The sequence below is a fragment of the Lissotriton helveticus genome, chromosome 11 (assembly GCF_964261635.1).
Source record: "Lissotriton helveticus chromosome 11, aLisHel1.1, whole genome shotgun sequence".
Taxonomy (NCBI): domain Eukaryota; kingdom Metazoa; phylum Chordata; class Amphibia; order Caudata; family Salamandridae; genus Lissotriton; species Lissotriton helveticus.
The window spans coordinates 441132120-441146834 of record NC_136072.1 but is presented as its reverse complement, the minus strand read 5'-3'; the positions used below and the strand labels follow the sequence as shown (position 1 = coordinate 441146834).

Genomic DNA, 14715 nt, shown 5'->3' with positions numbered 1-14715 from the left:
TGATGAGGGACGGGCTCTATAGCACCTTTGAGAAGAGCTTGGACTTCCTGTTTGAGTAATGCTCAGTGCTCGTGTGACATTCTGTGAACACAAGGTGGAATGCTGGGTGGTGTGGTAATGAACTCCAGACAATAGCATGTTGGATAATGGTAAATACCCATTTGTCTGATGTGATGGATTGCCAGGCGGGTAGATAATTGTGAATACTGACCCTGTCAAATGTTATGTGACTGGGCGGTGGGGATAGGGTAGTCACTATTTGGTAGACAGGGTTGCTCCATAGGGGGAGGCACCATTACCTCTACCTTTGTTTCCTCTATAAGAACCTCAGTAGTAGCCCTCAGAGTAATAACCCTGGCCTTGCTGCTTTCGTTGGGAGGTGGAAGCCTCAGAAAGGTTGGATTTTGAGGCTCCATGGTATCCTGAGATACGAAAAAAATCCACGGGTAGCAGGTGTTTGAAGGGCCCCATAGCTCTTGCCCTCTCCTTATCTTTTTTATTTTCTCTAATGTAAAGTCCACCTGAGGACCAAATAGATGTTCCTTTTCGAAAGGCATGTTTAAGACTGCTTTCTGAATCTCAAGTGTAAACCCAGAGATCGGTATGGAGGTGCTAGTTATAATATTCTTCCCAGAAACCAACAGTTGACAGCCTTTTTTTGCGTTCCTCAGAGAAATACGGAATAGATCTTCCATTATGTCTCAGTGGGCGTGGTCATAGTGTGCTTTGAGATCTTGCAAGTTGGCCAATGGTTGACAGCGTGGAGGAGTGTGGCTCAATGGTTAGAGCGGCAGACCCTGATGCAGAGTTCTGGCCAGGGACCAGGGTTCGATTCCCACCTCGGCGGGGTCTTGGGCCCAATTTCCTCGGGCCTGTTAATTCTCGCCTCGGTGTCTATTCTAATCACGGGCCCCACGCTGCAACTCTGGGCAATAGCTTGCTTAGCCTCCACATCGGCCCTAACAGCGCTAAGGATGCCTGGCTTCACCATGGGGGTGCCCAGGAGTGGACACTTCACAGGGAAAGCCAGGAGGGGTTCCACAGCGGTATGAGTATCAGTGCCAGGAAGCCGAATAGGCGACACCGTCTGGTGACAGTGCGCTCTATAAATACCATGATATTTACATTTGACATAACATCTGCACACAATTTTGTGACAGGTGTCTTAAATTCACCGCCAGATAGACCGCTCTACTCTTTCTTTCCTAGACATCACCCTCTGCAGAAAACCAACATATGGGCAGGAAGACCTATTACAAACCTACAGACAAGAACACCTTGTTGTTATACAACAGCTTTCATCCATGCTCTTTAAAAGATAATCTATCCTATGGCCAATACTTCCGCATAAGACGCAACTGTACCAACAAGATAGACTTTTAAAATAAAGCAAAAACCCTCACTAACTAGAATCCAGAAACTATTCAAAATCAATCTTGTCAAAAAGCTATAAGAGAGCACAGAATCAACATAGGCATGTACTCCTGCTAAAGAAAGAAAAATCTCAGGAGCATGAAACACTGATGTGTAACAACTTCAACGCAGTATTCAATGTCGTAAAGAAAGTGATATGAAAAAACTGGAGAATACTGAATTCAGGCAACATCAATTGGCAGTTACCACACTTTTGTCACAGGAGAAAAAAAAAAACTTAGAGATCACCTGGTTCATACTCGACCAAAGAAGAAAACTGTAAAGCAGGAAACTATCTCAACAATACGAAGACTCCCTCCTATTATAGGCCATTACCCATACGACACGTGCTCAGTTTGCCCTCTAACAACCACCACAAAAGCGCTACAGTTCACATAAAATTTTAAATGGACTTTAAAAATACATGCGAATTGTAACAAATTATGTGATATTTATATGATCACCTGCCCCTGCTGCAAAATATGTAGCCATGACGTGCATAAAAGTAAAAATACGCATCTGTGAGCACAGAAGCAATATAAGGTGTAACAGAGTAACAACGAAAATGAGCAACCATTTCATTACTGCAAAACATTCAACTGATGAGATGGGTTATTCTGGAAACTCTCGACTATGTAGACACCAATACAGAAAGGATCTTACTGCAAGAAGAAGAACGTTGAGTCTACTGTCTGCTAACAGCCCATAATGGACTCAACGAAAATATTACGCAGTCACTTGTAATAGTATAAGGATGACCCCTAGAGCCGCAATGTGTCACCAAAAAACTAAACACAAACTCTCATATGTATTCCTGTTTTTGAGAAATATGCGGTCTCAAACATTTGTACATCATATTCCCGAGTTAAGTGAAAAGTCCAACCAACCATGTTCAATCTTGTGAATCTTAAATTTAAAACAACCTTGGCTGGATATGGGATTGGACAAGAGATGCCCCCAAAATAAACCCCCCTATGAATAAGTGAGTAAAATAAACCACAAAAACATCCCTTTCGTAGGAAAGCACATGCTTTGAACAACTGATGACATATCTTGAGGTTAGGTCATATTTTTGACGTCAAGTGATACCTATATTTATTAATTAAGTACCTCAACAAATTAGAAATCAACATTGTAAAACAATGCACTCACTGATAACATAAGTTCCTCACTGTTGTCCACAGAAACACGGAGCCGACAAAGTCAGGTTGAGCTCCGGACAGAAATCGAAAGCAATCGCCAGCCCACGCAAGTCTGGCAGTCCGTTGTTGTTCACTTACTGAACGGCAAGCGAGACAAGAGAGCGCGGGGCGTCGCCATGGAGCAGGCCTGAAAACTGCGACAGTCTGTAGCTCTGGACCCCGAAGTCCAAAAAAGTTCGTTGAAACAAATAAATGAGCAGTAGAACTGTGCCAATAAACACCCGTCGTCTGAACCAGGATAAAGGACAGGATAGTCGATGGAGGTGGCGAGGGTCCGGGAGCCCTGTGCTCACGCGACCATCTTTGGTGCGCGCGAAGCTCCTCCCTTTCTGGTGGAATCTTGGTTCGCAGACCCACTTCCAGGGTTGGTATTGCTGGGTTATCTATTCTTAGTTAAAGAATCTATAACTAACGTCTTTCTTTCAGATGAACAAGTTACTTACCTTCGGTAACAATATATCTGTTAGAAACATGTTATTTATAGATTCCTTACTGACCCACCTATCCTCTCCGTTCTGCGAACCGATTCCTAGGGTTAAGGATATCCTTTAAGGGCCCTAGTTTTGTGCACCAGTGGTCAGTGTCTTGCACGGCTGTGCGTTTCTGGCACAGAAAGTCTTGTACAGAACTGACGTCCGCGCGCGAGGGCGGCGTCTAAGTATCTACCGCAATGTCATCCTGGTGACACGATGCCAACGACTAACGCGGAGCCGACCGACACCACCTTCCGACACGCAGAGGGTACTGATGACAAAAAACTTTCCGGATCCAGTCTGACGCCTGGGGGGTAAGGAATCTATAACTAACTAATGTTTCTTACAGATATATCGTTCCCAAAGGTAAGTAACTTGTTAGTCAGTGGCTCAGCACACCAGTCAAGGGGGAATTATTTCCAGAAAAATGTACTCCCTCCATTTGCCTCCTCCATTTTCTATACAAGTTTGAACATTATAGAACAATTGTTGCCTTCCATATCACACTTGATCAAGAGGAGTGGAAGAGACATAAAAGCTTGGGGGGTAACCCCAAAATTTGTGTGATACCCTCAACAGTGTTGTTCCACCAAAGGTATATTTTCCATTGGCCTACTAAGACACTGATGGTCACATCATAGGGTCTATTCTGCCACCAGGAGGGGTTGTCTCCTAAATCTGAGCCCATGTGGAAACCACCATTTGAGGAAAGAAAACATTTAAAATACCTTCTTCCTTAAAAAATGCTTTATTCAACAGATCAAAGATAGTGATATATTTAAAAGAATTAGGAGCTGTGAGGAGAGAAATATTAAGTATCTTTCACATCTATCTATTGAAGAGCCAGGTCAACATATTTCAGGACATACACAACAGGTCCAGAAACAGAGGCTGGGGTTTCAGGGGGTCAAGAAGAGACTCCGGGAAAGGTCAATGAAGTATGCCATGCTCTTTCCGGCCCGTCTGCGGGTGGTACATAAGGATCGTACTTTTTTCTTCGACCATTCGGGGGTTGTGAGTGACTGGCTTGACACGCTGCCTATGGATCATGAACCTTTTGAGGACTCTGGCAAGTCGGATCGGGCGGAAGGTGGCCCGACGGAGCAAGAGTAACTGTTGACTTTGACCCCGTACCCTTCCCGTTGGCTTTGAACTGTGCTATGCTGTGTTCTTAATGTTTGCAAGTAATAGTCTCTTTTTTGGGGGTGGGTGGGGGGTGGACGGGTTCTTTCTCCTCCTGGGTTTTCTTTTCGTAGATTAGTTGGGTGGTTGGGCGACAGGCACACTGCGAGTTTATGGGGCTCTTTGGTCTTCAGCAGGGGTGCGGGGTGGGGGGTATAGTTGTTTTGACATTGTTGGGGGGGCTGGGTTGTTTGTTTGAATTTTCTTGTTACTTGCAAGGCGAAGGAAAGGCGCTCTCCTGTTTTTTGCAGTTGCTCTGGGTGTGGGGCTGGGGAGGGGCTGGGCACGGGGATGGGGGGTAGGGGACTTCGGTTATTGTGTTGGAACGTGAACGGGTTGGGGGATGGGATTAAGAGGAGGGTGGTGTTACAATTGCTGAAACGTTTGACTCCAGATGTTGTCTTACTGCAGGAGACTCATTTGCTCGGCAAGAAGTGCTACGCTTTGAATAGGCGTGGTTATCGCCTTGTGGCGCACTCAGGTTTCACTTCGGGCTCTAGGGGGGCGGGCATTCTGGTTCGGGCCTCCCTCCCCTTGGCCATTGATGATGTCATATTGGATGATAAGGGACGATATGCCGCCATTGTGGGGCGCTGGGAGGGGAAGGTTCTTATTCTGATTTCTGTCTACGTGCCCCCGGGCCTCCAGGCCACCACCTTTGCTGATCTGAGTGGACTTATCCTGGGCCTCCCCGAGGGTTTGCTTTTGGTTGGGGGTGACTTTAATGCGGTGGTCTCGGGAATGCTTGATCGTCACCCTCCCAGGGAACTGCCGAGGGCCCAGACTTGGTTGAGCGACTTCCTGGAGACGTTGGGGCTCACTGATTGCTGGCGGTTGCTTCACCCGGGACAGTTGCAATATACCTATCATTCTGGTGCTCATGGTAGTCTCTCGAGGCTAGATCACGTTTTACTGCCCTCGGCCCATGCATCCCTCATACGGGAAGTTAAACATCTGGCACGGGGTATCTCGGACCATTCTCCGCTTTGGCTGGTGGTTGATGCACGGCAGGGTTCGGCGGGCCGAGTGGCCCCGATCAACCCCTGGTATTTGAAGGACCCCAGGGTCAGGGATGAGCTGGTTAAAGCACACGATTGTTATTTTGAGGAAAATGTGGGCTCTGTTTCCTCCCCTGGTGTACTTTGGGAAGCTTACAAGACTGTCATTCGTGGCCAGGCCCTCTCATTGATTGGTAGCGTGAAGTTGGCCAACCGTGCTGAGACGGTTCGACTTGAGGGGGAGGTCACGGCCCTGGAGGAGGGCTTGGAATCTGGGGTTACCGCTGAGGGGTTGCATCTACTGGAGTTGAAACAACATGAATACAGAGCTCTGGTCACTGAAGCTGCTAAGGAAATGGGGCGGGAACAGCAGGGACGCCTGTATGATGTGGGTGATAAGGCTGGGCAACTGCTTGCTTGGTTGGATAAGAGGGAAAGTGCGAGTCGTGTCGTCCCTGTGATTGTTGCGGAGAATGGAGAGTGTTGTACGGACCCTGTTGATATTGTCGCATGTTTTGCCGATTATTTCCGCGAGGTGTACTCCCAGGTGTCTGATCGATCGGAGCAGGACTCCCACCTGTTATTGCGTGATATTGCACTTCCCCGATTGTCTGATATTGATAGGGACGCTCTGGATGCTCCGCCTACTGTGGACGAGATTGCCGCTGCTGTCCGTTCGGTCCGATCCGGCAAGGCCTCGGGCCCTAATGGGCTCCCCATTGAGCTATATAAATTGCGCCCGGACTCGCTAGCTCCTCATTTGCGCTCTATGTTTCTTGAGTCTTTGGAGGTGGGGTTTCTCCCGCCAGACTAGAGACTGGCCACTATTGTTGTCATCCACAAGGATGGTAAACCTCGGGATCGCTGCGCCTCTTTTCGACCCATTTCGTTGATTAATGCGGAACCTAAAATCTTGGCCAAGCTGCTGGCGACACGTTTGGCGTCCGTTATTGGGGACCTGGTTCACCCTGATCAATCCGGCTTTATACCGCATCGTAACACGGCGCTTAACCTCCGAAGGTTGCATGGAGTTCTGGCACGGGCTGAGACGCTGCGTGAGCCCGCCATCTTGGCGTCCTTGGACGCTACGATGCGTTTGATACAATAGAATGGCCGTATTTGTGGGCGGTTCTTGCTAAGTTTGGTTTCGGTTCGGACTTCGTTCGATGGGTCAGATTGCTCTACGCCGGTCCCATGGCCCAGGTGGTGGTCAATGGTCGGGTCTCTGCGCCCTTTGCACTGAGCAGAGGGACGCGACAGGGCTGCCCCCTGTCCCCCTTGTTGTTTGCTCTTGCCTTGGAACCGCTGGCGGCCTGGTAGCGGTGGGAACCGTCCCTGAAGGGCATTAGATGGAACTCGGAGTTTGAGGACCGTGTATCTCTCTACACTGATGATATTCTGCTTTATCTTACGTCACCCCGTAAATCCCTCATTGTGCTGTTTGATGTCTTGACGTCCTTCCGCAAAAACTCAGGTCTTGTCATCAACTGGTCGAAGTCCTGTGTATACGTCCTGTCGGGTACCGCCCCCCTTCTGCCAAGCGGCTGTCCTATCGCGATTGTGGAAGATGGATTTAAATATCTGGGCATTTTTATCTCGCTGAGCCCTGCACTGCGGTTCGACCGTAATTTACTGCCCCCTCTTCAGCGCCTTCGGGCGGATGTGGTCGCCTGGGGGAAACTTCCTCTCTCTCCCCTGGGTAGAGCGGCATTGTTTAAGATGATGTCACTGCCCCGATTCCTCTACGCATTGCAAAACACGCTTGACGTTGTCCCGGCTACATATTTCCGTGAGGTCGAGAGTTTACAGAGACGACTGGTGTGGGGGGGGTAGGCCCCGGATTGCCATTGCTAAATTGTCGCTCCCGTGGTACGACGGTGGAATTGCTTTGCCTGATATTCGTCGCTATTATTGGGCGTCTCAATAAATCACTGCATGTATGGCCCTTTGCCGAATCCGGCCTTCGCGATGGACAAATGGTTGTTACCGGGGGGCGACTACAATAGAGCCCTCTACTCGAAACTCACCCCTCGCAACGTGACGGGCCCCACTAGGACGGCCGTCCAGGTATGGCGACATGCTTCCATGGCGCTTGGGTGGACTGATAAATTGACTCGTGCCACCCCCCTGTACGCCTCTGATAGACTTGGCTCACTTTGGCAGTCCCGGGGGTTTGATAGGTGGGACTTGATTGGTATCAGCAGGATTGATGATGTTTGGACTAAGGGGAGAATGAAGACGTTTGAGGAATTGAAAACCGAGTACGCTTTGAGCGATCGCGAATTCTTTCGCTATGCACAGATCCGCCACGCGGTGCTCTCGGTCTTCCCTTCGGGTGTGGAGATTCCGGAGTCGTCCCCGCTTGAGGACAGGGTACTGGACGGACATGTTCCTGATAGTACGATTTCGCTTATTTATAAAAAGTTAATCAACTCCAGGTCTGACCTCCTGTCTCGACTTAGGGAGGTCTGGACTGGTGATGGGCTGGAGCTGGACGATGAGGACTGGCAGGCGGCGATCTCCTCCCCTAAAGAGGTGGCCATCCAGGCGCGCCTTAGATTTGTGCAACTTAAAATCCTACATAGAGTGTATGTCACTGGTCCCCGTTTGGTGCATATGGGCTTCTCTGTGGATGGTTTGTGTCGGCGTGGCTGTGGTCTCCTGGGCACCTTTTTACATATCATCTGGGAGTGCCCTGAGATAGTGCGATTCTGGACCCGTGTGCACGAGGTGATGAGTGAGGTTACCGGGGTGCAATCGCTGCCGGAAGCTAGGAGATGCCTGCTGAACGTATGGGAACCGAATGATTACTCCGTGTCGCAGCTTCGGTGGGTGACCTTGGGCAACATGATTGCCAAAAGAGACATTGCGCAATTGTGGGGCGCTCAGGGCCCGCCCAGACTTCAGAAATGGAAACAAAACATGGACTGGTGCATGTTCAGAGAAAAAACGGTGTATATTTCTCGTGGTACCCCCCGGAAATGGGGAAAGATATGGACTCAGTGGAACACTTATCGTGGTGATATATGTGCCTCTCCTCTCCCTGACCCTGATGTTGCACCTATGTCCCCGTAACCCGAGAGTTCCTCCACACACTATTGTATACTGATTGCAATTTGTTTCTTCTGCCCCCCCCCCCCCCACTGTGTAACTCTTTCTCGATAGATCGAACGCTCATTGGATTGTCCTTCCCGCCCTAACACCATGTAATGCAACGTTGTGTATATTGATGTCTCTTTTTCTTCTTCCTTGCAAGTTGTTTGTGTTATAAAATCAATAAAAAGTTTAAAAAAAAAAAAAGATTCCACCAGAAAGTTGTGGAGAACAGAATCGCCAAAGAAGCCATCTCTGTTCGGACTGGACTGTCAAGACAGTAGTGTTTCGTAAAAGTGTGCAACGAAGCCCACGTAGCTGCCTGACAGATGTCATTTAGGGGAACGCCTCGTCCCAGAGCAGTGGTTGCTACCGTCGCCCTAGTGGAATGGGCGCACAGCCCCATTGGAGGCTTCTTCGCCAGAGAATAGCAGGCTTTGATACACAAAACGACCCATCGGGAGATAATTTGTTTGTGTACAGCCCGACCTTTCTTGGTGCCCACATACCCAACAAAGAGCTGGTCATCCAACTGGAATTGATTGGTGCGATCCAGATAAAAGGAACGCACACTGTTTGGGTCCAGACGCTAGAGCCCCTCTTCCTCTTTCAAACGATGCGGAGGCAGTAAGAAAGTGGGCAAAATGATGGTCTGCTCGATGTGAAAGGCAGTGACAACCTTGGGCAGGAAAGATGGACAAGTCCTGAGAACTACTTTATCCAGATGGACAGACAGAATAGGAGGCTTGGAAGAAAGAGACTGGAGCTCACTCACTCTGGCAGATTTGATGGCAACCAGGAATGCAGTTTTTAGCGTCGGAAGTCTCAAAGGACAGTTGTGAAGTGGCTCAAAGGGAGCGCACATTAAATAAATCAAGACTAGATTAAAGTCCCACTGAGGCATAACGAAAGGAATAGGAGGATAGAGATGAGTTATACCTTTTGAGAAACTATTTACCACCGGGGACTTGAAAAGAGAAGGCTTATCTGGAAGCCCAAGGAAGGCAGAGATGGCCGAGTGATAGCCCTCGATAGTGCCCAGAGCAGAGATCTGCTGGGCCAAAGAAAGGAGGAACAAGAGAACCCGAGAAAGAGGGGCAGAGAGGGGATCCACAGCCTTTGCTGTGCACTATGCCACAAATGTGTTTCACCTGCAGGTGTATACCGTCTTAGTGGAAGGACGCCTGACTGCCAAGATTACATCACAAACTTCGGGAGGCAAGTCAAATGTCGTCAACTGCTGCCGCTCAATCTCCACGCAAGGAGGTGGAGGCTGGACAGGATCGGGTGGAGGACCGCCCCCTGCTGCTGCGACAGAAGATCCTCCCGAAGAGGCAGTCGGACCGGAGGAACGATGGCCATGTTGAGCAGCTCGGGATACCAGACTCTTCGTGCCCAATGCGGAGCCACAAGAAGGACTTTAACCTGGTCGCGCCTGATCTTCAGCACTCTGGGCAGAAGAGGTATAGACAGAAAGACGTACAACAGACCACAACTCCACTCATGCCGAAAAGCGAGTGCTGCCTTGGAAACTCCAACGCGCAGATTTGCTGACATTGCGCATTCTCTTCGGTGGCGAACAGATCTAACCAAGGCTCTCCCCACTGCTGAAATAGACCTTGCACCACCTCCAAGTGAACACACCATTCGTGATATATCATGCACCTGAGTTAATCTACCCTGGCGTTCAGGGAATCTGCCAGGTGTTGAACCACCAGGAACATGCCCTGATGTTCCAGCCATGTCCAGAGGTGCAGGGTCTCCTGACATAGGGTCCAAGATCCCACCCGCCCTGTTTGTTGCAGTACCACATGGTGGTGGCGTTGTCCGTGAACACCTGCACTACTCTTCCCCGGACAGAGGGAAGGATTGCCTTCAGTGCAAGACAAATCGCCCATAGCTCCAGAAGGTTGATGTGGAGCCCGGACTCCGCCGGAGACCAGAGGCCTCTGATCTCCGCCTCTCCTATGTTGCCGCCCCATCCCAGAAGGGATGTGTCCATCACCACTGTGTGCTTTGGTTGGGGAAGGGAGAGGGATCTGCCGTTGACCCAATCCTGGTTCGTGAGACACCACTGCAGTTGTCGCGCTGTGCCCTCTGAGATCTGGACGCAATCGGACAGGTTCCCCTGAAGCTGCGCCCACTGGAACTTCAGGTCCCACTGCAGAGCCCGCATATGCCACCTGGCATGACCGACCAGCTGGATGCAGGAGGCCATGAAGCCCAGCAGCCTCAGGGTCATCCTGACTGTAACCCGGGATAGAGGCTGAAAGATCAGAATCATAGCCCGAATATCCTGGACTCACTGTTCGGGAGGATAGACCCGAAACCGCGTTGTGTCCAGAACTGCTCCGATAAAGAGGAGCTTCTGAGAGGGAATCAGATGTGACTTCGGCACATTGATGGAGAACCCCAGCGAATGCAGGAGGTCGGCTGTAGTCTGGAGGTGGGAGACAACAGTCTGGGGGAAGCCGGCCTTCAACAGCCAGTCATCAAGATAGGGGAAGAGTAGAACCCCTGATCTGCGCAGATGAGCTGCGACCACCGCCATCACTTTCGTGATCACCTGAGGGGCGCTGGTAAGTCCAAAGGGGAGCACGGTAAACTGAAAGTGCTCATGGCCTACCGTGAACCGTAGGCAAAGCTGGTGTGCCGGCAGGACAGGGATGTGAAAGTAAGCGTCCTGCAAGTCCAACGCTCCCAACCTGTCTCCCGGGTCGAGGGCAGACAACATCTTGAACTTGTCCTTCCAGAGAAAGCAGTTGACGTTCCGGAGATCCAAGATAGGCGGCAGGCCCTTGTCCTTCTTGGGCACCAGAAAGTAGTTTTCCCTTGGCCAAGAGAGCCGTGACTTCCTATTGGCGATGGCCCAGATGATCCTCCGACTTATGGTGGTATCGAGATGGCATGGCTGGAGGGGTAGCCTCGAAGGGGAGGGAGTAGGCCCTTCGGACTATCTTTAAAACCCACCTGTCTGACGCGATGGTGCTCCAGTGGCGGAGGGGATGGCGAATCCTGCTGCCCACTGGCGTTTGATGAGCCTGAAATGTCGGACTAGGAAGGTTTGGAGACAGCTGCAGGGGGCGAGGGGCGGGTTGGTGGACTGTCCTGCCCGCTGGCCCCCTGAATCACGGCGGCTGTTCCGACATCCCCGTGAAGGTTGGGTAACTTGCTGCGGCCTATGGCTCAGGGCGAGACGTGGGGCACCCCTTGCATAGCCATGAAAGGGGCAAAAAACGGACTGCACAGGGCGGCTGGAGAAGCCAAGGACCTGGCCGTAGCTCGTGAGTCCTTGAAACTCTCTAAAGCGTTGTCCGATATGTCAACAAAAAGGCAACGATCGTCAAAGGGCATGTCCATGAGGGTATTCTGGACATCCCCAGAAAAGCCAGTCGATCTCTTCCAGGCGTAGCGTCGAAGAGCTACCAACGTGGAAATCGTCGTGCCTAGAGAGTCAGCCCACAACGGATGGAAAACTTTGCCGCATCCCTCCCAGCGGCAATAGCCTGGGAGAGCACTGTCCGGGCCTCCTCCGGACACTGACGCAGCACCTGTGCAACAGAGTCCCACACAGAGTGAGAATATCGGCCGAATAGACATGCAGTGTTTACCGACCGCAGTCCCAAGCTGGCGGAAGAGAAAATCTTCTTTCCCAGAAGATCCAACTTCTTGGATTCTCTTTCCGGTGGTGCGGTAGGGAATGTGCCCTTGGAAGTAGAAGCTTGGACCACCAAGCTCTCAGGGGTGGGGTGTTAGGAGAGGAAAGTGTGGTCGCCCGGAGCCGGGCGGTGGCGTCGGGCAATCATCCTATCTACGGGAGCCACCTTGTTGGGCCTGGACCAGGTGCCCAAAAGGACGTCAGCAAGGGCTTCATCAACCGGAAGCAGAGGCTCCGAAGAGCTCGCAGCCGGCTGAAGCACCTCAGTCAGGAGTTTAGTCCTGACTGCCACTCTGGGGAGTTCAAGGTTGAGAGCATCAGCCGACTTACGCAACACCACTGCGTAGGACACTCGCTCCTCCGTAGCCACGGTAGGAGAAGACAACATGCCACGGTCAGGGGAGGTGTCCAGACTCTCTCCAGTCCTGTTCACTATCCAACTGGTCAGTCAGAGGGTCACCTGACCCCTCCCAGTCCTCCTCCTCATCCTCTAGGTGCCAATCTGGTCAAAAATTGACCCCTGGAGTAACCAGGGGCACAAAAACCCCTCTCTGCGCCGGGTCTGGAGTCGGCAGACGCCGGTCAGGATCCGGGTCCACACCAGGATGGAGGCCGGGGTCGACGCCAGCCTGGGGCCCGTCCTGCGTCGAATGAAGTAGCGGTTCCGGAGGAAGCAGCACCGGTGTAGGCGTAATTAGGTCAACCGGCGCCGATCCGGATCCAGGTCTGGATCCAAGGGGGGCCTGCGGCGCCAGGGCCTGAGCCGCCGACGGAGAATGCCTAGACCCCCCCAACCGAGTCCGCGGGCCCGAAGGAATGCAGTCAGGTTCGGGGCACCCAAAGATGGCATGCATCGCCTCATAGAACGTACGAAGCTGGGCGGGAATCGCTCCAGGGAAGGGAGGGAAACTCAGTCTACTCTACCGGCTCCGCACGATGAGCCGCAAGAGTGGCACAGGCCGCATCCCTCGTCGGTCTGGCCGACCGACGAGAAGTCAAAGAGCGACGATGCTTCTTCGACGACTTCTTGTGCGTTGACTTACCTGACCCAGAGTGCGAAGACTTTGCTGACTTGGACAAATGGTGATGGCTCCGCGGCCGGTCCCTCGACCTCCCGCTCGACCGGGACCTCGAACGGCAGGGAGCGGACTGCCGGCGCTCAAGAAACTTTTGGGACCACTCCCGCAAAGCCTTCAGCGCCATGGACCGGCAGTTGGAGCACGACTTGGGGTCTTGGTCATGCTCCAGGCAAAAGAGGCACACGAGCTGCGGATTCGTAACTGACAGTCGAGAACAGGACCCGCAAGCCTGGAAGCCAGGTATCCCTATGTGCACCAGGAGTCGGAAACTCAAAAGGAGTTGACAAAAAGTCTCTCAAAAAGTTCAGTCAAAAAATGACTGGAGGTACCGCTCTCTCCGGATCTGCGCTGGCTGGCCCGGAAAAAGAAAGAACTGACTTCAGTGTGCGAGGACGGCGTTTAGGTAGCTACCGTGACGTCATCCCAGCGACACGACGCCAACGACCAACGCGGAGCCGACCCACGCCACCTTCCAACCCGCAGAGGTACTGCTGACGAAAAACTTTCCGGATCCAGTCTGACGCCTGGGGGTAATTCTACAGTAAGGAATCTATAACTAATGTGTTTCTTTCAGATTATATGCTTACACAACAACTAATGCTATTTCACTCACTACTACAAATTGCCTATAAATTTAGATATTGTGGAACATGTCCAGTCCAAAAAAGAGTTGCTAAAGTTAGATGGCTACCGTGAACAAACCTAAATATAGAAAACCATGTAAGTAACCAAAGATTGCAAACGCACAATAAAAATGATTGTGTGGGGAGTGTGTATTCTGTATACATGACTGGAAATATTTAAAGACCAGTGAGTCGAATAACCAGAGGTTTAGGTCATGTAAAGTTTGCATTCTTGTTAAAAAACAAAAAAACATTGCATTGCAGGATTGGGCTTTTATCTGAAAAGAACAGAATATTAATTATTTTATTATTGTCAGGTTTCATAAATTTACCTTCCGTCTTTCCATTTTTCAACATATGAACTAGACCAGAGTTTTCCATTTCTACAATGGTCTTCATGTGCTTGGAAATAAGTTCCCGCTCAACAACTTTTACAATTGGCTCCTCCGTTGATTTGTCAAGGCAGTGCATCACACGTTCGATCTCTTCATTAATTCTTGCTTCTACTTTCTTTATGTACACAGACGCACTATTTTCAGCTAAAAATTTCTGACTTTCCATCTGTGATTAAAAAAGAAGTCTCTGTTAAACACTTTTATGGCCCTGCAGGCTTATGAAGGTATTTCACAATTATTAAATCTAAGAATTGAAATACAAGTCAAACCGTTGCATGTAAATAACATGAGTGTACAGCAATTTTAACTACTTGAAGTGGAAGCAAGAAAAAAAACCAACTATGGGAAAAGCATTTGTGCAGATTTTTAAAAACATCACCGTAAGAGCAAACCAGTGCGCCCACTACAATTCTCCCTTCAGCTGCAAACATTTTTAGCTGGCAAGAGGATCAGCCAGCCAGAAAAGGAATGGAGTGTTTGCATTATTCTTCCATTCTTTAACGAGATCCTCATTATTTGTTAATCTAAACCTTCAATTTGTTGATAGGTTTTTAAGTCCTCTGCTCATCAACAAAATATTTTCCAAATACACTGTTAAA

At 50.3% G+C, this 14715-nt stretch overlaps 1 protein-coding gene across 1 annotated transcript in view; it reads right to left on the bottom strand.

The window, feature by feature from the left end:
* Positions 1-14715, bottom strand: part of CUL3 (cullin 3) — a 580651-nt gene that overhangs the window by 364158 nt on the left and 201778 nt on the right. Inside the window, exon 6 of the mRNA XM_078665956.1 lies at positions 14054-14282. Coding sequence (XP_078522082.1) covers positions 14054-14282 — 229 coding nt within the window. The remainder of the gene's footprint in view (positions 1-14053; positions 14283-14715) is intronic.